Consider the following 24,496-nt stretch of genomic DNA (forward strand, 5'->3'; position numbering starts at 1 on the left):
ATATAGCCTATCACAACCACTAAAGGGAAAAAAAGTCCACATTACTGGAGAGTTGCTCCAGGACTTTACCATGAACATTCTCAAGTAGCAGTCTATTGTTGAAAATAAGCTGAGATCCTTCAAACACGGAGATATCTTGATGGACAGTTTCTACTCAAGATGGTGGACAAAGACTTGTTCTACCACCTGTTCTGCGTGTAGTCAGATTATTGGGGATCATTTTTATCATTTATTACAAGTCTTTGATTGTTGTAATTAATGGCCCCCTTTCACTTTTTCCTGCTTCTTACTCTAACTGTCAAATTAAAACATACTGTTCTACCTCAGTTATCAGATTATCCCAGTGAGCTCACTACTTACTATCTGTCGGATGTGTCATCTATTACCAGGCCTCCAGGATAAAAGCCAGTGAATTCTTCAAGTTCTATCAAAATGAGTTCTTTGGGATTTACAACCAAGGTCAGTTATACTTATACCTACATGGCCAATTACAAACACACGAGTTTGTCTCTTTGATAGTTATATTCTCTCAAGAGGGGGAAACAATTATTAAAATCTGATGTCAGAACTAAAGTAACTGTTGTAGAAATTTCTAATCTTGACCTGGGATTTCTACCCCACCTTGATCAGTTAGTTTCTGGATAAAAGACACACACAACCTTTATATTTATAATAAGCCTTAATCAGTACTAGTGCTGGACAGATACTTACTTTCTAAGTTATTAGAATCTACTTTCTTATCCATAACCCTGAGTTATTACTTACTATGTTTCATCTGGACTGCTCTTAACTTCAATTGTCCAGCCCTCAGGGCCATGTTCTCTTGAGCTCACCTAACCCATGGTGCCTTTTCTTCCTTCTTCTCCTTGTGGTTTTCTTCCGACTCCAAGCCTGGAAAACCTGAACCCTACCTGTATCTCTTCTTCCCAGATGTTGGTTGTTGGCATCTTTATTTACCAATCACAAATAATGTGGGGACAGGGACATAGGTCTACTTGCAGACTCCAGGTCTTAGCATTACAATAGACAGCAAGATCAAACCTCAACTCTAAATTTGAATTCAACAGTATTAACGGGTTAATAGATCAAATATTTGCCACCTGCAGAAGACTAATGGAGATTTATGTTAATCAGACTTTCTTGTTGCTTTAACGTACATGAGAGAAACAATTAAAATGAAGAAAAGATTTACTTGGCTTACTTTTAAGAGGTTGCAATGCAAACCAGGCTAGCTCTGAGACTTTGAGCCTGTGATGAGACCAAATGTAGTGTCTCACTGATGTGATGCCAGTGTCTTGGAGATGCCTCACCAAGGTAGGTAGGAAGCACAGAGCGATAAAGGAACAAGGGAGGTAGCATATCTTTCCAGTGCATGCTGACTGTGATCTGTTTTCTCCAATTGGATCTGATCTCCCAATAATATCTTATTTTCTAATACAATCAAGGGATTAGTCCATTAAATATGTCAGAGTCCTCAGGATCCAGTCATGTCTTCAATAGTGCCAAAGATGGGGACCACTCTTCCAATATACAAACTGTTGTGGGGAACACTTCTTATCCAAACCATAATTATTTACCTTCATCTTCTATCTCATAGTACACAGTGCACATAGACCATCTCTAAGAGTCCCATGACCTTAAGAGTTACAACAGTGTTCAACGTATCCTAAACATGATTCCCTACAAAATCAGAAAGAAAATTATATGGTAGCACAGAATAAGCATTACTATTCCAAATGTAGGCATGGGAAGGAGAGATGGGAGCAATCAAGATTCAATCCCAGCAGGAAAAAACATTAAATCATGCCTGCTATCTCTAGCATGCAATAACACAAATACAGCTTTAGATTCTCCTGTGTAGCTGCTCTTGTTCATCATATCATGATGAGAACACACTGGGAAGTTTACGTTTTTTAATACAGTTGACTGTAGACAAGACTAGAGAATCTTCTAATGGTGAAAACGTCTGCTTCTAGTCTTCCCTGAACTGGCCAAGCTCTTCCAAGCAAGAGAGTAAAGCAAAAGAAGCAGCTGGTTTGACTGAGCGTTCAAATGGTCAACAGCTTGTCCATAGATGGCAACAGAATTGGACCAACAATTTCTGCAGCATCCTCCTCTTAATGGTTGGGATTTGATCACAACTGGTAGTTTCCGTATTGGTTTTCCTCCCAGAATTGATCAGAGATTCATATAACTTATATTTTAGTTTAAATCTTCACATTGTAAAAATCAGGAAGTATTAATAATGTTTATTCTTACAGTGATACTCAAGATTGTCTTCCTAGTTTAAGAATAAAACAATAGAGTAAAATCTTACACAGCCAAAGTGGTAGAAATAATTGAAGACTTATCAATTGGCCTCTTTTGAGAATGAAAAGGTGTCATTGATTCAGAGATTGGCATAGCAAGAGATCCAACCACTGTCGTTTGTGTTTGGTATAGACTCAAAGTCAGGTTAGGCTTGACAGCTGTAATTTGGTAAAGCACGTGTCCAGCAGAAGTAAGACACTGAATTTGATTTCCACAACAACAATAAAATCATTAAAAAGTGTTTTAAAAGTAAAGAAAGAAAAGCTAGCGAGCAGAAGATGTTTATGGTGAAATAAAGACAAGGCTTTGGGGATTCTCTGGTTAGGTGTTGGCATTGGGGAGCTGAAGAGGGCTTGAATGGACAGTGGGTGTCCTGTGGTTTGGGAGCATATTAGGAGCCAATAAAAAAGGTAAATAAATAGCTTTCTTGAGGTACAAATGACATATGTCAATTTCCACAAGTTTAATGTTTTTAAAAACAACACCTGTTTTGCGCCGTGCACACACACACACACACACAAACACACACACACACACACAATCTGTGAAGCCACCAGGACAGGATCATATCCATCCTTTTCCCGAGATTCCTTAGTCCTCCATATTAATATCTTTTATCTCTAACTGGCTCTGTCCTATCCCAAGATCCCACTCACCTGCTGCCACTCTTCATTGGCTTTCATTTCCCCCAATTTTTATATAAATGGAACCAAAGAATATATGTTATTTGGTTTCTTCCATTCAGCACAGTAACTATGAGATACATCAAGGCTACTGTAGCAAGGCAACTGTTGTTATTATTCCTGACTGTGCAGTGTTTCTGTGTGTAGATATGTAACAATGTGTTTTCCCATCTATCTGTTGATGAGTGTTTATCTGGGATAACAGCTTTTGGCTATTACAAACAAAGCTACTGCAGGCTTGCATGTATAAGTCTTTGTAGGACCATATTTTCCTTCCTCTTTGATAAAGATCCAGAATTGGGATGACCGTATCACACAGTGGGCTCCAGACACCTTGAGATATCTTTATATATATATTAAAATATAAGTCCTTAATTGCAATATTTGTATTAGTTTATGGGCTTTTTTTTAATTAGGTATTTTCCTCATTTACATTTCCAATGCTATCCAAAAAGTCCTCCATACCCTCCCCCTCTCCCCCCTCCCCACCCACTCCCACTTTTTGGCTCTGGCGTTCCCCTGTACTGAGGCAGATAAAGTTTGCAAGTCCAATGGGCCTCTCTTTCCAGTGATGGCCGACTAGGCCATCTTTTGATACATATGCAGCTAGATTCAAGAGCTCTGGGGTACTGGTTAGTCATAATGTTGTTCCACCTATAGGGTTGCAGATCCCTTTAGTTCCTTGGGTATTTTCTCTAGCTCCTTCATTGGGGGCCCTGTGATCCATCTAATAGCTGACTGTGAGCTTCAAGTGTTTGCTAGGCCCCGGCGTAGTCTCACTAGAGACATCTATATCAGGGTCCTATCAGCACAATCTTGCTAGTGTATGCAATGGTGTCAGTGTTTGGAGGCTGATTATGGAATGGATCCCTGGATATGGCAGTCTCTAGATGGTCCATCCTTTTGTCTCAGCTCCAGACTTTGTCTCTGTAACTCCTGTCTATGGGCTTTTTGACTTGTTAACAGGAAGTATGAGAAAAAAATTCAATTTTAATGAATTCCAGTTTATCTTATATTTATGGATTATGTTTGCCCAAACCACATAGGTTCTTCAGTATTTTCTGCTTTTGTCCATTTGCACACGTGGAAGCTAGAGGTCAATGTCAAGCAAATTAATTCACAAATTTCAATGTTATACTTTGACACAGTATCTCTCACTGGACTCAATCCAACTAGACTGGCTAGCTGATGAACTCCAGGGTCCATGGGTCTTTGCCTCCCAGCACCAGGCTTATGGTCCAGTTTCTTTTGCCTTTACTTCTGTAAAAACACCCTGGTCAAAAGTAACACAGATGAGGGAAAGGTTTACTTGGCTTAAAATTCCAGATTTCAGTTCATCATTGGAGAATTCAAGGCAGAAATTCAGGGCAAGAACTTGAAGGCTGACATATTTGCTATTCCACACAGTAGAACCTCAGACCTTGGAACTCACTTCTCCAGCCAAAGGGCACAGCAGAAACATAATACTGCTGGCTAGCTGGCTTATCCTCATCTATCCTTAAAAAAAAAAAAAAAAAAATACAGGGATGAACTGCCTAAGGATGGTGCCACCCAGAGTGGGCTGGGCTCTTCTACTTCAATCAAAAATCAAGGTAATTCCCCACAGATTGTCAAGAGGCTAATCTTATATAGGTGATTCCTAAACCGAGGCTCTCTTCTCAGGTTGGCATTTAAAATTAACCACCACAGATTACAAATGCACTCCACCATGCCTGGCCTGGGGATGGAACCCGGGTCTTCCTTTGTAGGCAGGAGGTACTTTGCAAGCTGAGCTATATCCCCAGTCCTGTATTCCTTTTTTGATTAATTTCTTGAATGTGATCAGTATAATGTTTAGACCCATTATTTTGCATATGGAGATATAACTATTCCAGCAAGATTCTTTTTTTTTTTTTTTTTTGGTTTTTTGAGACAGGGTTTCTCTGTATTAGCCTTGGCTGTCCTGAAACTCACTTTGTAGACCAGGCCGGCCTCGAACTCAGAAATCTGCCTGCCTCTACCTCCTGAGTGCTGGGATTAAAGGCGTGTGCCACCACGCCCGGCTAAGATTCATTTTTTTAAAGCTACCATTTCTCCATTAAACTACCTTTATGAAACATTAGTTTTCTACACTTGTATGAGTTTACTTTGAGTTTTGCTTTACTTTATTGATATATTTGAATGACTGTTTTCTTAGTCAGGGTTTATATTCCTGCACAAAACATCATGGCCAAGAAGCAAGTTGGGGAGGAAAGGGTTTATTCAGCTCACACTTCCACATTGCTGTTCATCATCAAAGGAAGTTAGAACTGGATTAGAAAGCAGGAGCTGATGCAGAGGCCATGGAGAGATGTTACTTGCTTGCTTCCCCTGGCTTGCTCACCTTGCTTTTTTATAGAACCCAAGACTACCAGCCCAGGGATGGCACCACCCACAATGGGCCCTTCCACCCTTGATCGCTAATTGAGAAAATGTCTTACAGGTGCATCTCAAGGAGACATTTCCTCAAGGGAGGCTCCTTTCTCTGTGATAACTCCAGCTTGAGTCAAGTTGACACACAAACCCAGACAGTATAACTGTTGATCCATATCATGACATTATGATTGCTATAATCTTTATAATAAGTTTTAAAATCAGTCATGTTTAGAAATCAAATTTTGTTCTTTTGGTTTTGGCTATTGTAGGTCTTTCACAAGAATTTCAGAATCAGTTTGCTAATTATTTTTCTAAAGAAAATGCATTTTAATAGGTATAAAATACATAAAATAAACAATATATATATACACATATACATACATATATATGGAAAAGAATAAAACAAGGAAGCCAGTGGAACAACAGATATGTCATTGTCCTACTGTCTAGTTTGTTTCTAAAGAGAAATTGTTATATATCTTTTTTATGTTCTTGTGCACGTCTGTTTTTAGATTATTTTCTTTATCACTGGTTTTATTTGATTATTATGTGCTTTGTAGTTTTCTTGTGTGTGTGCATGTGCGCACACGTTTCACTGGGTTTTGGAAGTTGAAGGAAAAGATGAACTCTGTGGGTAAATATGTTGATAGAAGGCAGAAACAGTGATGGAAGCTGATTGAAGTTTTCTGAAATTAATTCAGTGTTAAAAACGAAATGAGAAGCAAGTCCATAGACTCGCATGAGGCTAGAGGAGATAAATAAAGTATACTACTGTTACTTAGGGGAGTGAGAGAATTAACGGAGCAGAGACCTGTAACAAGATGCTCCATCAACTTTAGGTAGGGGCTTACCTAAAGTTGGGGGGCATGGATCAGCATGGACAAGCACTTAGGAGAGTCAGTGCTGGTTACTTGCCAAGTGACTACAGCAAGTTGGAGAGGAAGGGGTGATGACGATTACATAGACAACACGTCCACATTAGATCAGAGTGGAAAGTCTCAGAAGGCAGCTCATTGCACCAGGATGACACTGAATAAACACCTGTTGATCCGTGTGTAGCTTTTTCCTTAACAATTGAAGGTCAGGGGTTTCAAAGGAAGTTATCAAGGGTTAGACGGTCGGTCATTGTAAAGTCCTTAACATGATCTGTGAAGTTATGCACATCCTGCCTCCACCCAAGCACAACCACCAAGTTCTCTCAACTTCTACTCCTCCATTGCAGTTTGACGTACATCCTTGCACAGGCAATTCCCTCTGTAGAAATGCTCTTTCTTTTTAAATGATCTACTCCTCCTTTCATTTCAGCTTTCCTGCGATATTGAAATATTCCCATAAGGTCACTATCTAGTTTGTACAGTTCCTTCTTAGCATTAGCCATCGTTTTCACCGTATATATTTCGGTCGTCAATAGCTTGCTGCTATGGGGCTGTAAACTTGCTGCTGAGAGCAGGGTCAGTTTTAGTTCCCGGTGAACCTAGCGCGTTTGGCTCCACTGGGAGGTAGCAAGACATATTTTTAAGCAAACGATCAAAAGTTAAGGCAAGGAAGTGCGGTATGTGGAGGTTGGTGTGCAAGTTTCTTTTGGAGACTTCTCGAGGCTTATGACGGGCGCGCCATTCAACCCTTTGGGTGAGAACTGCAGAGCCCCACACCAGTACGGCCTCTGGGACGCCTCGGAGGAGCTCGCCGGATGTACGCAAAGGCGTGGGGGCGGAGCTCTGGTAACCCAGACAACGGACCGGAAGCCGCTTTCCGTGTTCCCCCTTGGCGGGCTCTGTGGTTCTGGAGGCTGAAGTTTTAGTCTGGGCGGAGGCGGCAGTCGGCCAGCGGCAAGGCAGGTTGGGGTGAAGCGGGGGCATAGGGCGAGGAGAAGCGGCTGGCGTCTCCGCCTGGGTCTCGGCGCCCTGGTGGGCGTCCGCACCCCAGGGCCGGCCGCTCGCCTCGCAGAGCCCGAGAGTGCGGTTCCGGGGAGCGCCTGGAGCTCCCGCGGGACAGCGGGCCCCGCGCACGCGCGTCGCGTTCCCGCACCCTGCTGGCGGGAGAAATCCCGAGGCTGGCGGGTGATGCAGTTGTTTACTGTCCCGCTAGGGAGTGGCAGAGGACCCGGTGTTGGGACAGGGCGCGTCCTTTAAGTTGAGCAGTTAGGTGAGGGTTTCTAAGGAAGGGGGCCGCTTGAGAGTTTGGGACAGGCTTGAGCTTGGGAGTCAAAAATAGGAAGTTGTTCCAGACAGTGCATGACACTGCTTGCGAAGGTCACAGCTGGGTCTCAGTATGGGTGGGAGGGAAAACTGGGGCCGCACGAAGAGCAGCTCTTGAAGTTGGATTTTTCTCTACAGTGGGCTCCATTAAAATCTTACGAGGGAGTAAAACGTTGAGATCCCTGTATCCCTGTAGCTGGGTAAGATCGATGGCAGGGACAGTGTTCTGGTTGTCCCCCAGTTTGTTTTCATACTAGTTAAGGTAAATCTGGTAGAATTCCACCATCCCTACTTAAGAGCAGGCAAGGGCAGTGGCCTTTTGTATAGCCCTCAAATTGCTGGGGCCCTCAGTTTGCTTTTAGACTTTTATTGTTCAGACTGAAACAAATTCTGTAAATGTTCCACACACACACACACCCACTTGCAGAGAACATTTTCTTTCTGATTTTCTCCCCCCCCCCCCCCTTTCTTTTTTTGGTTTTTCGAGACAGGGTTTCTCTGTCTTAGCCCTGGCTTTCCTGGAGTTCACTCTGTCGACCAGGTTGTCCTCGAACTCGGAAATCTGCTTGCCCCCGCCTCCCAAGTGCTGAGATTAAAGGCTTGGGCCACCACTGCCCAGCATTCTGATTTTCTTTTATTTACTCTTTATCTTCGGCCCGACTTTGTGGAGGGAATTAAGGAGAGGAGGCAGCTTTTCTCCATGTGTATTGAAGACTAGGAACTTCCTTGACACACAGAATTAACTTTCAGGCTTGCCTTTTGTAAGAAGTTGTTTAGTTAGGATCTTTTGAGAAACGTACCTCTGAGAGGGCACAGGCTACTTCTCTGTTTTGTTTTATTTGGTGCCTAGCAAGCACTTTGAAAGTTACTCGATACGTGGAGTGGATGAATGAATGGAAAGAAAACCTTACAGGAAAATTAATAGCAGGCTGTTCAGAATTGTTCCTAGTAGAAATGGAAAAGAACGGACAGATGGGCGGAATATTTCAAGGAAGGATTTATATATTGTGTTACATAGCAGACAGACAGTTAGGAACCAGAGGTGATGCTTACGATTAAGCCTGAGCAACAAGAAGGATGGCAATTCTCTAAATTTAGTAACTGAGTCAAACAGTTAGGTATGTAGATCTAGAGGATTGGGAGGGCTGTGCCTAACGAGCTGCATCTTACTATACTCTGAGGTGTATGGAAGGGGCAGTGAATACACAGCCAAGGACGCTTGATGTTTTAGGGACAGTTAGGAAACATTCATTAGAAACTGTCTAGTTATGGTCCTTTAGTTATGTGTCTGCGTGCCCGGTATAGGAATAGCTTTGCTCAGAGGTTGCTGAGGATCACTGAGGGGGCCGCTGGACCTCACGGTGGTCCAGAAAGCAAGCTCAGTGGAAGTTGGCACATGACTAGACTCATTTGCAGTTTACTGCCATTGCTCACATCCAGTGCGTGGGGTGTAGTAGGGTTCCCCAGTATTGGGTGAAGGGACACGTCTAAGAGGAAGACAGGACAGGGATAACCGAGATGAGGGCCCTTGGTTACGTTTATCAAGGAAAGAGTCCAGCGTAGTCTGAAGAAGAAAGAGTAGTGAAATAGCAGGGAAAAGGGTGTTGTGGAAGCCACGGAAGAGGAAAGCGCCTGGGAAGTAAGGAAGGGTTTGCACTCAGCGTCAGGAAGCAGCTAATGCCCCTCGTTTTCTCCACACTGGCCCCACTTCTGCAGGGTGCTGGGATTTATCGACTGCCCTTAAAACACCTCTAGTCTCTGTTATGCCTCAAAAAACCGTGCTCATTTCCCTCAGTTCCCGACAACTACCTTTGAGAGGGAAACAGGCACATGGACCTTTAACCCCTGCTTTTAGCTACTTGTAAGTTTTTGTATGCTTCAGATTCATGACTGTTTCCAGGGTTGAGGCTGGTAGAGTTTTAACTTATGAAAAAAAATATAATATTTTAAATATAATTTGAAATAAAAGTTCCCTCCCTTTTGAAGAGTTGCTTGTTTTTACCCAGCAAAGTTGATCCATTGTTTGTGGTTCCCTAGACATACTTTATAGTCAGTGACACCGAGTGTCAGTTCCTTCCTCTCCTCATTGTTATCTGTGTCACTGTCAGCAGTGTGATTCTGTTCTCATTGGAGAAAGGAGTTAAAAATTGTCACTGATGTCATCAACACTTAAATAGGACTTAGTATGTGTCAGGCAGGGGTTCCAAGCAGCTTACATATTTAATTAGCTTCATTTTAGAGTTATCAACAAAGCGAACCCATAGACTTTGATTCCAGGCTGTATTCTTAGCCACTGTGCTGTGCTATCTCTTAAGACAGTGTATGTCTCACTGGGTTGTGGGATTAGTGCTAAGGCTCTTCATTATCAATGCATATATATTAACATCAGGTAGTTTATACATGCAGTTCTTGTTTTTTGCCTTTTTACATTTAACTTTTTCTCACAGGTGCATATGGTGTGTGTGAGTGTAGGTCAGAGGTTGATATTGGGTGTCTTGGTTGGTTCTTCTCTATCTTATAAACTGTAGTAGGGTACCTCCCTTGAATCTAGAACTTGCTAATTTGGCTAATGTAGTTAGCCAATTTGGGGATTGCCTGTCTCTTCTCCTGAGCCCTGAGGGTACAGGGCTGCCCTGCCTCCTGGTTCTCATAGTTAATATACTCAAATTTCATCCACATTGTAGCATGTGTCAGTACTTTATACCTTATTGCCAAATAACATCCCATGTATAGATATAGCACATATTTATGTAGTCATCAATTAATGGGCATTTTGAGATGTTTCCACTTTTGTCTATTAACTATAATATTGTTGTGGACATTCACTTACAGGGTTTTCTATGGACTAATGTCTTTAATTCTCTTGAATGGTTATGTAGGAGAATTTCTGAGTCACATGGTAATGTTGTTTAAATTTTTGAGTAACTTCCTACTGGTCTTCCAAAGTGCCTATGTAAATTTACATCCCAATCAACAAATACATGAAGGTTCCAATTTCTTCAAACTCGTGCCAGTACTTTTTTTTTTTTTTTAATTAAAGTCACCCTTGACTGGTTTTGACTGGCATTTAATTATGTTGGTCATTTTTAAAAAAGGTTTATCTTGTTTTATAATGTATGAATGCTTTGCCTGTATGTATGTGTACCATGTGCTGCCTGGTGCCTTTGGTGGATAGAAGAAGTTGTCAGATCCCCTGGAACTGGAGTTACAGATGGTTGTAAAACATCATGTAGGTTGTGGGGATTGAACTCAGGTTCTCAGGAAGAACAACAAAGGTTCTTAACCACGGAGCCATCTCATCAGTCCCCGTATTGACAATCTCTTCTTTTTATGTGCGTATGTACCATCTGCAGTATCTTATTATTGGAGATACCTATTCAAGACCTATGCCCACTTAAATTGGGTTGTTTGACTAGTCCAGTTATGAGATTTTTAAATATATATTCTAGATACTGGGTAAGTGATTTGCAAATAACTTTTGCCACTGCATTAGGTATCTTTTGACTTGTTTTGATTGTACCTTTGAGTACAATATTTAAAAATTTTGATGAACCCAACTGTCCTCCCCACATCTTGGTTTCTTGTGCTTTTGACTCTGTTCTCCAGCCTGACCTAAGGTTCACAGCTCTTTACACTCAGGCTTTCTTCTAATAGTCCTACAGTTTTAGTTCCGACATTTTAATATATGACTTAATGTTATATGCTAATTTTTGTACCCTGTATGAGGTAGGAGTCGGACCTTTTCAAAGGAATATTGAAAACAGTGCTCTTTGAAGTGAATTGTTTGGGCGCCTTGTTGGAATATTAGTGTCTGTAAATGCAGTGTTTCATTTTGACTTTTGTCTGTTCCATGTCCGGTTAAGTGCTGGTTATGTTTCTACTGCAAGTGAACTTCACAGTTGGTTAACTCTTTGCCCCTTAGTTTCCTCATCTATAAAATGAGTCAGAGTAGTAAGCACTTCATGGAGCTGTTGTAATAAAGAGACTAATAGGTGCAAAGAGCTTAGGACAGTCTGCATATAGTAAGAACCTAGACTGCCTTAGCCAACCTTCATTGCTTCCGCCACAGCGGCTACTGGCATCACCACTGTAAGACTTAGTTGTTGGCGACAGATGGTGCTGAGAAGATCTTGTTCCTATGTACAACTGCAACCAGATCCCTTCCCCCACTTTGTAAAACTTCTGTTCAGACTTGATCAGTAGCCTTAATGGAAGGAGATGTGAAGCCAGGAAAACTTGTCAAGATACAGGCACAGGCAGAGACTTTCTGTGTAAGACTGTTGACAAATGTGTGATGAGCTGCCCGGTGGGTTTTGCTGCCAACATTTATCCCTGACATCTACATGGTGGAAGGAGGAAACCAACTCCTGCAAACTGTTCTCTGGCCCTCATATGTACAGTGCGCATGTGCTCCTTCTTCACCCCAGAGATAAGCAAGTAAAGGTAATGAAAGGATCGACAGTGAATGTTAAGCCCTTTCAAAAAGCTGCACACTTGGAAATCAAAGAGGAAGAAATAGCCTCCAATGTGGGTAAAAGCACTTCCCTATTGTATTGTAGTTATTTGACAGGGCGTTGATAACCAGAATATAGAACTTTTAAAAACTAAACACACACACACACACACACACACACACACAAGACATCGACTAATTAGTGGGCAAATGAACCAGACAGTTTTCAAAACAAGTACAAATGACCAATAAATACAAGAGAAAAATGTTCTGGAGCTGGGCGGATGGCTCAGTACTATACTTCTGGAGGACTGACTGAGTTTGGTTCCTGGCACCCATGTTGGGTGGTTCATGATCACTCATAACTCTGGCTTTAGGGGTTCTGACATCCTCTTCTGGCCTCTGTATACACAGAAATAGTTATTTAAAAAAAAAAAAAAACTCAGTATCTTCAGACATCAGTGAAATGCAAATCAAAGCCCCATTGAGAGTCTCCCTCACCAGAATGACTATTTTCATCAAGAAAAACGACAAATACTGTGAGGATATTGGGAGCTGAAGAGGAGCCCCTGTATGTCGCTGTTGGGAATGTAATTAGTACAACCAATATAGAGACTCTTCAAAACTAAAAACACTGAAAGGACCACCTTATGATTGTGGTTGTATCACTCCTGGGTATATACCCAAAGGAGTCTAAGGCCACCACAGGCATACCTGTGCATCCATGTTTATTATGATACTGTTCTCAGTAGTCAAGCCAGGCTGTGAATTCAGCCTAGATATCCATCAACAGATAAGTAGGTAAAGAAAATATGATGTATATAGAGAATATTTATTTAGCCACAAAAAGAATGAAATCCTATGTGCAGGAAAATAGAACTAAGTGGAATTAAACCAGACTCAGAGAGAAGTATTGCTTGTTTTCTCTGGAGTTCAGAAACAGATGTGAAAGTAGGAGGGAAATACTTGATTGTTTGTGAAGAGGGCGGGGACCAGTTGGAGGGGGAGGAGAGAGGACAGTTGGTGGATAGAATCAAAGTATCTATGTACATGTATGAAAACATTACGAAACTCATATAAGTTAACAAAGCTTGAAATAAAAATAGGTAAACCAAGTCATGGAAACCAAGTCTGAATTGTTGGTCTGGCATAGGGGTCAGTGTGAGGAAACTTGCCTAGCATAGTTTACACCTGGGCATCAATTTAAGCCTAGCACCACAGGAAAAAACAAAATAAGTAGTCATCGTGACTTACCTCCTTTGCTGGATTGTAAGCTCTGAAATTAGACAACACGTTTAAAGAGTAAGAAGGAGCAAGAGAAAGACAGAATAGAGAGCTAGGAAGACTGTGTTAGGGAAACACTGGGATGTAGGCATCGTTGTCACAGGAAATTATTTTATTAAAAGTACTTAATGGAAGGGGAAGGGGTATCTTAAGAGTACCACACTTGCCTAGCATGTGCAAGGGTCTGTGGTCTCCATTGGGGAGAGAGACAGGTCTGGGTGAGGAACAGTGATGACAGCAGGACAGTGTCAGCTAGTAAGGGGTATGAGGGTTAGCCTCACAGTTCTAAAGTTATTTTGGTAGGTGGATAATATGTATTAGTGATGGACTTTGAGTTACCAATAATGTGTGAATACATTAAGGAAAGAAGCGCAAGCACTTCCTTTTGGAGTCATTTAAACAAGAGGGAGTACAGATTTAAATCCTCCACTCCATACTGCCTGTGTTTTCGTCCTCTGTCTGTTTATAAGTCTGAATTTGTGCTTCCCCAAAGCCTGGCTTGTAAATCTGTCCAAGTGTCTGTATGTATGGGTGTGCAATTATCTGTATTTGTATTTGTGTGTGTGTGTCTTGTGTGCTTCTGTCTGTCTGTCTGTCTGTCTGTCTGTCTGTCTCTAACAAAGGGCTTTGCTCTTTGTTTCCTGAACAGCATAGAAAACATCACATGGAATAAAATGTAATACTTTTAAAGAATGGGATACTTTACAGAAATATTTAAAAGATTCTACAAGGGATTAAGTCACTGCCTCTAAATGATCCTAACTGACCCACATAACAAACTACTACCAACATTGTTGCTTATCAACCAGTCTTCCTAAGTGGGTATTTATTTGAGAAGGTTGCTAAACCTCTGAATTTGTTGCTTTCACCAAAGGGTGTACATGCACTGTCCTGGGTCAGGGTCATGAAAAGGTACCTAGTTTAAGATCATGGCTATACCATTAGTTTAGGTTGCACAAGTTGATTACTTGGAAAATCCAAGGAAAGTAGGGTTTATTGTTACATTGTTCTCTTAAAGGCAGATTAAACAAACAGGATGAGTACATGTAAGATAGCTTCTAAGTGATTTCAGAGTGTGTTACTAAGAACTTTGGCTGTGAGGCCCAGTAAGAGTTCCAGTCTCTTTGAATGTAAGGGATATTTTGTGGTATTGGGTTGCCACAGAAGGTAAAGAGACCCAGAAGTAGAAGTCATGCATACTTTTGTTTTGTTTTTGTAGTCATATGTGTGGACTGTAAAAACCTTGGCTTTCAAGCACGGTGGACTGGGGGTCTTTCCCTAACTTTTTATGATGTTTAGCCCCCGCATGGCGATTTTGTTTGCCAGGCTATTGCTGGTAATGTACAAAATGACCTCCATTTAGTGCTGCATGAAGAGTTAGTAGAACTGGAAGAGACCCTAACGTTCTCTAAAACATGTATGCTTCTGAGGTGAGCACAGTTGTGCCGGCAGGGATGTGCTACATCAGCATGCTTAGAGCTGCACTTCTTCTCACGCACTGCGCAGCTCTGGCGTTTCCTCTGTTAATTGTGAACTTTATCTGCTGACAAGGATACAACCATTTTCATTTCTATTTTAGGTCATACTTTCTATATTTATCAAGTTCTTTATTGAGCAAAAGGTTTTGTTATTTAAAACCTTTTTGTTGTGGTTATTGGCTTTGCTTTAGTATTAACTGTAAAATGAGAAAGCCAAGCATTCAGGGAGCCTATTCCTTTCATCATGACCAAATTCTCCTGATATTCTGAGAATGGTTTCATTTGTCCTATAGATGTGCCCATGATGCATAATTATTACTTTAACCTTTATTTAAAAAAATTAATATTTTCAGATGTCATTGATCAGAGTGAATCGCTTTGGTCCCCGGGGAGGTGGAAGAAAAACTCTGAAAGTAAAGAAGAAAGCTGCAGTGAGGCAAGAATGGGATGTGAGTCTGGGCCCACTGTAGCGTGTTCTGGAGGGCGGCCTCAGTACTCCTGTCCAGTGTGGCTGGGGTGGCGCTCAGGCTCAAGTAGGGTCAGGTGGGTTTCTGGGCATGGTTTTGGTCTTGGAGGGAACAGCAGAATATTTGCCCCGTTCTCCTTTAAGTGTACAGGATTAAGGGTGATAACTTCTAGTTCTTTGCAAGAGTTGGAGCTTTTGTGAGACTGAGACTCTATCCCCCAAAAAAGTGCCTCTGCAGCTTGCCATAGTGAGCACAATTTCATTGTTAAAATGCTTTCCAGTTGCCTCATGGACTCCTAGTCTCTGGAAACTGTCACTTCAGTTAAGTTTACTCACAATATGCGCCCTGTTTTTATTCCTTGTTTTAAAATAATAGAGCCTTATTTCCAGTGTAACACCTAAAAAATAGCCTTCTTTCTAGAAGATACTGAAAGGTAATCTGTTTTAATGTTGTAGTGACAGTACTGGCTTCTGGGGACAAAGGACTGTTGCCCTTAGGATTCTGAACCGATTTACAGCTACTGAAACTGAATAACTGTTAGAAATTTATAAGGAAACTTTTAAAAAGCTCACTCTGTTCTTCTTTTTAAAGAATACCGTGAATGATCTAACAGTTCACCGGGCAACTCCTGAAGATCTGGTAAGTTGACCACTGAAAGTTCAATCCTGCTTTCTGTATCTTATTTGGTATCTGGTTTCTAATCTGCAGAACAGAAACCATCGTCACTCCTTGGGACTTGTTTAGTTACAGTTAATCTTGTTCATGTCTGTATAAAACCTAAAAGGATACATATCCTGTAGAATTTTTGATTTTACTAAGGCTTATCAGCCACTGTTAGAATTCTACTCAGGAGTTTTGGTCTGTAGTCCTGTCACTTACCTAGAATCACCTGTGGTCTCTGTCTGCACTTCCGGTCTGGACGTATCCTCAGCATTTTACCATTGTTGTCATTGCTATCACTTTCACGACAGGTTTGAGCTATGTAGCCCTGGCTAGCCTGCCCACGACAGTGGCTAATCTTTCTGTCTCCGTGGATTTGCCTAGCCTTGATTGCTCTTTCAGATGGACTACAGGATGTGGTCTGTTATTTATAGCCTCTTTGTCTAGCATATTTTGTAGATTCATCCATGTTATAGTCTGTATCTCTGCTTCGTTCCTTACTATTGTAAGTCAGTATTCCATTGAATGGCAGCTCTAGATTTATCTGTCAGTTGTATTTCTGCTTCTTTTCTGTTATGAAGTAATACCATAGCGGATTTTCATGTACAAGTCTTTGTGAGCATATGCAGGCAGCTGTGTGTGTATCTGGAATAGAATGGCTAGGTCATGCATCCATATTGGCTCTTATAAATCACTGCCAAACTGTTTTCCAAAGTGCTCACCTGTCTTAAATTCCACCAGTGTGTGTGGAGCTTCCAGGTCACACACCCCATTATTGTCACCTTTTAATTTTAATTCTCCTGCTGGGTATAAAGTACTATCTCATTGTGATTCTGATATGCATGCTCACAATTCTTGATTGTTAGTCCTTTGGTAGTGTGCATGTCTGCATGATTATAACTTTATTAGATGACCCAAGTTTTGTTCATATTTTCAGTTCTGAGCACTAGCGTATTTGTAAAGACAAATATCTACTTTTATTCCTCAGTCACCCCCGTGGACTCTTCCCTTCCAATTCTTTTAGGAGCTCTGGCTCCTGTCTCTTCTGCCTCAGGAACTCTCCTTCCTTGGATGTCTACATCATCTGTGACCTCGGTTCCGCATGAAACCACTTCAGAGCTATACAAACAGTACACCATTGACTTAGAAGTAATGCAGTTATTGTGAAAGGGGTGTGCTTTAACAAAGCTGACTTAGGTGGATTTTGTACCCTTTACATCATGTGTGAAGTGTCAGTGTTGACCACTATTTGATATTTTAGCACTCATTGCATGAGTTTTAACTTGTGAGTTAAAGAACAGTAGGTGTTTTGGTAGTCTGTACCAATGAAGTAGAAGTTAATATTTTTGTATGTCTTTAAGATAGACCTCCAAGTTTTCAATACTTTTTTCTTAGATCATTTTGAAACCTTAGGCTATGAAAGTGTTAGCTATGAATGTACACACATGCACACACTCGTGCACACACATACTGAACCATAAAGGAACAGGGAGTGGTGAACTAGTGTAAGTGGTCTTACATAGGAGCAGGCAATGTCTTTGTTACTGAAAGCATTTCTTTACAGTTTTCCTTCTGTATAGGTGCGCCGTCATGAGATGCACAAGTCAAAGAATAGAGCATTGGTGCACTGGGAACTTCAAGAAAAAGCTTTGAAGAGAAAATGGAAGAAGCAGAAGCCAGAAACTTCAAGTCTTGAAAAAAGAAAGTTATTTATCATGAAGGAGGTATTGCGAAAATCCACTGTCTTTAGAGTTTTTTCTCTTGGATTGGTTTCAGTGGAGAGACTCTAGTTCTTACACAACCTTGCACAGTGAGCTGTTTGGGAGACTCTTCAGAGAGCAGCAGGATGGGTGGGGTCTAGTGCAGAGAGCAGCAGGATGGGTGGAGTCTAGTGCAGAGAGCACAGGATGGGTGGAGCCTAGTGCAGAGAGCACAGGATGGGTGGGGTCTAGTGCAGAGAGCAGCAGGATGGGTGGAGCCTAGTGCAGAGAGCAGCAGGATGGGTGGAGTCTAGTGCAGAGAGCACAGGATGGGTGGAGCCTAGTGCAGAGAGCACAGGATGGGTGGAGCCTAGTGCAGAGAGCACAGGATGGGTGGAGCCTAGTGCAGAGAGCACAGGATGGGTGGAGCCTAGTGCAGAGAGCAGCAGGATGGGTGGAGCCTAGTGCAGAGAGCAGCAGGATGGGTGGGGTCTACTTTGCTGCTTTAAATGTTCTATCCACAACTCATTAACTCTGTAGCCTTAAATGATATAACTCCTTGGCCTGGGTTTGTTTGTATTTTTTGTTTGTTTGTTTGTTTGTTTTTCCTCTCTTTTTCTCTTTCAACCTTTCAAAAAGTAGCATACAAAGTAGCAGTTCCTCCTGCCACTGTCCTCAGACTAAGTTGTAGATGCTTGGACTCCTCCCCTCCCCCATTCCCACCGTTCCCCTTCCCACTGAATCTGCTATCTCCAGCATTTCGAGTTTCATTTCATATCATATGTTCTTCCCACCCCTTTCGCCAGTTTCATGGCCCCATAAGAAACTGTTTTGACTTCTATACACACTTACTCCCACCTAGATACCCATAATTAATTAAGTAGAAGCCAGGATTCACACATGAGCAAGCATATCCAGTTCTCATCTATCTGGGTTGCCTAACTTCATGTCGTATTTTTCAGTTCTATCCATTTTCCTACAGATTTGTAACATCATTTTCCTTACATTAGCTTAGCTATATATCCTTAACATGTTGGCTGTGTTGTTATGAGAGTTTAATTGCATAATACTTAAATTGTTTTCTTAATTTCCTTATATGACATTTTGTGTTCATGTGTGTCTGTGTACCATGTTGCTTGCATGTGCCAGAAGAAGGTGTCAGATCCCTGAGAACTGCAGTTGCAGCCAATCGCGAGTTGCCATGTGGGTGCTGACAATTGAACCTGAGTCCTCTAGAAGAGCAGCTGGTACTCTTAGCCACTGAGCCATCTTTCCAGTCCTGCTTTTAAAGAGATTACCACAGTCTTGGGCAAAATAATTAGTACTATGTATCTGTAAACTTCTGTAATTATGTCTCAGTTCAACAGCATAGTAGAATTACCTGGCAAAAATGAAATAAAATCAGATACTTTTGTATGCCTGTTTACCTAGGTCTTAAGCCATTTTCCTCTGGCTTAACCTTTTGCCTGCCTGGGTGTTTAAAGAAGCAATCAGATATGTAGGGTGAACAGTGTGTCAAGCCAAAAGGAGCTACAGTAGAGCAGCCTTTTTTGCTTGACCTGCAGTCCTAGTAAAGGAATGTGTCGTGCGTGTGGCTCCTTACCCCGGGTTAGCGTACAGTGCTTGCCATCTGCGTGACCTTTCACCGTGGCTTTAAGCCAAAGGCTGCCTTTTGAGAAGTTCCTTAGAGTTCTTAGAGAAATCTGCATCGAGGAAAACTGTATCTCCCAAATAAATGTTTATAAGACATGACAAAGGAACAGTGGATCAGAGAATACGACTTCTCATGTTATAATCGTGGGCCAGTTATGCACACGTGTTAATTCTCATCGAACAGCCTAAAACCGCAGATCTGACCTCGAGACCCTCTTTGGGAGGTTTTCTTTTTCTAGTTTTAATTTTCTTTTCCTTTTAATTTTTGAAGATTTAGTTTCATTTGTTTTCTTTTTTGTATAAGGGTGTTTGCCTGCATGTTTGTCTGTCTGCCTGTCTGTCTGTCTGTATGCATGTTTTTGTGTCTGTGTGTCTGGTGCCAGTGGAGGTCAGAAGAGGCTGTGAGATTCCTTGAAACTAAGTCACAGAGAATTCTGAGTCACTGGATGGGTGCTGGGACTCCAGCCTCGGCAAGAGCCATAAGCATTCTTTTTAAAAAAATATTTATTTATTTAATGTATATGAGTACACTGTAGAAGTACACTTCTTCAGACACACCAGAAGAGGGCATCTGATCCCATTACAGAGAGTTGTGAGCCACCATGTGGTTGCTGGAAATTGAACTCAGGACCTCTGGAAGAGCAGTCAATGCTCTTAGCCACTGAGCCATCTCTCCAGCCTCCATTTTATTTTATTTATTTTTGCCATAAGCATTCTTAACCTGTGATAAACACTGAGCCATCTCTGCAGCTCCCGTAGCTTTTCATACAAGTACTAAATGTAGGAGAAGTAGGGGGACAAGAAGAGTAACGAGGGGACAGGTGAAGGGTCTTATCTGTGGACTGCACATGAGACTTCATCATGGCCAAGATGCTCCTGAGGAGGGTGGGGAACCACTGTGCCTCAACGCTAAGATTCAGAGTTAGTGAAGCGAGGTGGGGGAGGTTTCCCCAGTTCCCCGTGTGCTTTTGTGTTCTGCAGGGTGTTAGAACCGTAGCTTTTGGTGAGATTTAGATGTTTTCTTCTACTGTCTTACTTAGTAAGGCTAGTACAGTGATCTTTGGTCTCATGAACAATCTGCTCCGAGGAATGTGGCGGAGACTCAGTAGGAGAAGGCAAAGTGGTGGCTTTACTTGAGGTCTGACTGTAATTAATACCCAGTGTCAACAGGTTAGTAAGATTATTCCTCTACTTTCTGCCTTTGTCAGTTTCTACTGTAGCCATAGCCATGTTGATTTGTTATATGTTTATTATGTATATCCATTATAAGTCACACTTCCTAAGCTCTTAATTGTATGGACTTGGAAGATATTCACCAAAGGTAGAAATTTGGTTCATAAGACAGTAGAATATGTATTTTAATTACCCTCGAAGCATCACTAGCTTATACAGGTTTTCAGTGTATCCACACACTATGACATCCCTGTAGGGTGGAGGTGGTGCTTAGATTCTATTGATATGCCAGTGTATCTTGAAAGTCAGTAGTTAGAAATAAATTTACCTTTTTAATGTCTAGGTTTGGATGTAGATTTGCCATAATTTATTATTGTTTTATTTGTGGACACTTAGCTTCTGGGAATAAAAGAACTCAATATAGTAACTTAAACAAAACACAGATTTAGTTCTCTTGTGGAGAGCTCAGAGGTAGCTGGTAGAGGGTCCTGCAGTTCTTCAGCATGTGACTTCAGCATCCTGAACACAGGGTGGCTGCTACAGTGTCCTTCAGTTGTATGCAGGGCAACAGCAAGTGGAAGTAGAGAGTGTCTGCTACTCCTTTTATGCCAGCCATTGGCACTGTGTGCTGTTCTCCAGGACATTATTGCTTGGAGGATCCAGTATTCAAAGATGGGTTGGAACTTGAGCTGCTTCCTTGATTAAAATGCAGGAGTCGGCTCAGGCATTGTGGCCCATGCCTTTAGTCCCAGCACTCATCACCAGGAGGAAGAGGCAGGTCGGTCTCTGTGAGTTTGAGGCCAGCCTGGTCTACAAAGCAAGTTCCAGGACAGCCAGGGCTGTTATAGAAAAAAACCTGTGTCAAAAACTCACCACCACCACCACTACCACCACCACCACCACCACCACCACCACCACCACCAGGAACTTAGGAGTTGTGCTATTAAAGGGCAGTATTAGGGATAAGTAGTAGTGTGTGACACTCAGATTGCGTCTTACCTTGGCATGATAAATAATCCAGCAGATAGTCTTCATTGTGTTTTGGGGTACGGGCTTGTTTGTTGGGGTAGTTATTAACAGAAACACTAAGTTAAGGGCTGGTGCTTTAGCTCAGCGTTAGAGCACTTACCTAGGGTGTTTCAGGGTTTACTCTCAAGTACTGGGGGAAGAAAGAAAAGAAAACTAAGGATCAAAGAGCATGAGCGTATTTTGTTTCAGTCATTAAGTTTTTCTGTGTTTGTGTTGTCTGTATCTAATGGATGTGATAGGACTGTAGGCATATCCCTGATACAGAGGCATGGTTGTTACCGTGTTAGAAAAATAACACAGCTTATTTCCTATTGATAATTTGAAGAATTTACCACTTTTTGTTTTTAAGGCATTCCCCTGTTAGGGTTTCATTGATGTGAAGAGACACCATGACTAAGGCAACTCTTTTTTTTTTTTTTTCAGCAAAGTGGGGGCAGTTTATTTTTTTTAATTTTTTTTCCTTCTTTTTTTTTCATTTTATTTTATTTTATTTTTTTTTGATTTTTAATATTTTTATTACATATTTTCCTCAATTACATTTCCAATGCTATCCCAAAAGTCCCCCATAGTGCCCCCCACTTCCCTACCCACCCATTCTCATTCTTTTGGCCTTGGCATTCCCCTATATTGGGGCATATAAAGTTTGCAAGTCCAATGGGCCTCTCTTTCCAGTGATGGCCGACTAGGCCATCTTTCGATACATATGCAGCTAGAGACAAGAGCTCCGGGGTTCTGGTTAGTACATCATGTTGTTCCAACAATAGGGTTGCAGATCCCTTTAGCTCCTTGGGTACTTTCTCTAGCTTCTCCATTGGGAGCCCTGTGATACATCCAATAGCTGACTGTGAACATCCACTCCTGTGTTTGCTAGGCCCCGGCATCGTCTCACAAGAGACAGCTATATTTGGGTCCTTTCAGCAAAATCTTGCTAGTGTATGCAATGGTGTCAGCGTTTAGAAGCTGATTATGGGATGGATCCCTGGATACAGCAGTCTCTAAATGGTCCATCCTTTCATCACAGCTACGAACTTTGTCTCTGTAACTCCTTCCCTGGGTATTTTGTTCCCAATTCTAAGAAGGTGCACAGTGTCCACACTTTGGTCTTCATTCTTCTTGAGTTTCATGCGTTTATCAAATTGTATCTTATATCTTGGGTATCCTAAGTTTTGGGCTAATATCCACTTATCAATGAATACATATTGTGTGAGTTCTTTTGTGATTGTGTTACTTCACTCAAGATGATGCCCTCCAGGTCCATCCATTTGGCTAGGAATTTCATAAATTCATTCTTTTTAATAGCTGAGTAGTACTCCATTGTGTAAATGTACCATAATTTCTGTATCCATTCCTCTGTTGAGGGACATCTGGGTTCTTTCCAGCTTCTGGCTATTATAAATAGGGCTGCTATGAACATAGTGGAGCATGTGTCCTTCTTACCGGTTGGGACATCTTCTGGATATATGCCCAGGAGAGGTATTGCTGGATCCTCCGGTAGTACTATGTCCAATTTTCTGAGGAACCGCCAGACTGATTTCCAGAGTGGTTGTACAAGCTTGCAATCCCACCAACAATGGAGGAGTGTTCCTCTTTCTCCACATCCTCGCCAGCATCTGCTGTCACCTGAATTTTTGATCTTAGCCATTCTGACTGGTGTGAGGTGGAATCTCAGGGTTGTTTTGATTTGCATTTCCCTGATGATTAAGGATGTTGAACATTTTTTCAGGTGTTTCTCTGCCATTCGGTATTCCTCAGGTGAGAATTCTTTGTTCAGTTCTGAGCCCCATTTTTTAATGGGGTTATTTGGCTTTCTGGAGTCCACCTTCTTGAGTTCTTTATATATATTGGATATTAGTCCCTTATCTGATTTAGGATAGGTGAAGATCCTTTCCCAATCTGTTGGTGGTTTTTTTGTCTTATTGATGGTGTCTTTAGCCTTGCAGAAGCTTTGTAGTTTCATGAGGTCCCGCTTGTCAATTCTCGATCTTACAGCACAAGCCATTACTGTTCTATTCAGGAATTTTTCCCCTGTGCCCATATCTTCAAGGCTTTTCCCCACTTTCTCCTCTATAAGTTTCAGTGTCTCTGGTTTTATGTGAAGTTCCTTGATCCACTTAGACTTGACCTTAGTACAAGGAGATAGGAATGGATCGATTCGCATTCTTCTACATGTTAACAACCAGTTGTGCCAGCACCATTTGTTGAAAATGCTGTCTTTCTTCCACTGGATGTTTTTAGCTCCCTTGTCGAAGATCAAGTGACCATAGGTGTGTGGGTTCATTTCTGGGTCTTCAATTCTATTCCATTGGTCTATTTGTCTGTCACTATACCAGTACCATGCAGTTTTTATCACCAAGGCAACTCTTATAAGGGACAACATTCAATTGGGTCTGGCTTGCAGGTTAGGTTCAGAGGTTCAGTCCATTATCAAGGTGGGGCAGGGCAGCATCTATCTAGGCAAGCATGGTGCTGGAGGAGCTGAGAATTCTACATCATCATCTGAAGGCTGCTAGGAGAAGACTGTCTCCCACATGGTTAGGAGATGGGTCTCATTGCTCACTCCCCACAATGACACACTTCCTCCAACAAGGCCACACCTACTCCATCAAGACCACACCTCCTACTAGTGCCACTCCCTGGGCAAAGCATAGACAAACCACCACACACCCTCTGTCAAAGTAAAGTCATGGAGCTGACAGAGCATTTAAGTGGAAAAACAATCTTATTAACAACTACATTGATGCCTGGTGTCAACTATAATCAGGTCTCAAGTAAAACCCGTGCTGTGCGCCATTGACGTAGTAGGAAACTAAGTAAAGTGGTTAGAGTTTATTTACTATTTCTAGTGTGGCCCTAAGCCCAGTATTCTGTACCGTGTGTGCTCTTGGCCTTTGCAGTTCTAAAGTTACTCTGTGGAGGTGCAAATGCAGTCTCATTAACTGACCTAGCCGGCCCATTTGGCCATGGCAGAAAGGATAGCAGAAGAATGCTACTACTTACATTTCTGTATTGTAAAA

General features: G+C 41.8%; 1 protein-coding gene across 4 annotated transcripts in view; it reads left to right on the forward strand.

Annotated features, from left to right (window-relative positions):
- The first annotated feature begins 7,107 nt into the window (after positions 1–7,107).
- The window catches only part of Spice1 (spindle and centriole associated protein 1), a 42,137-nt gene continuing 24,748 nt past the window's right edge, over positions 7,108–24,496 (forward strand). The window contains exons 1-5 of one of the 4 annotated variants that reach the window (XM_029470657.2): positions 15,154–15,249; positions 15,859–15,906; positions 16,239–16,346; positions 16,916–17,076; positions 17,508–17,651. In XM_029470657.2, coding sequence (XP_029326517.1) covers positions 16,999–17,076; positions 17,508–17,651 — 222 coding nt within the window. In that variant the 5' untranslated portion in view covers positions 15,154–15,249; positions 15,859–15,906; positions 16,239–16,346; positions 16,916–16,998. Of the gene's footprint in view, positions 7,222–15,153; positions 15,250–15,858; positions 15,907–16,238; positions 16,347–16,915; positions 17,077–17,491; positions 17,652–24,496 lie in introns of those variants that run through there. The other 3 variants (XM_021184779.3, XM_029470658.2, XM_029470660.2) reach the window with 3 other exon arrangements.

Source organism: Mus caroli, unplaced genomic scaffold, assembly GCF_978045245.1.
Source record: "Mus caroli unplaced genomic scaffold, Mus_caroli_1 scaffold_17, whole genome shotgun sequence".
Classification (NCBI taxonomy): domain Eukaryota; kingdom Metazoa; phylum Chordata; class Mammalia; order Rodentia; family Muridae; genus Mus; species Mus caroli.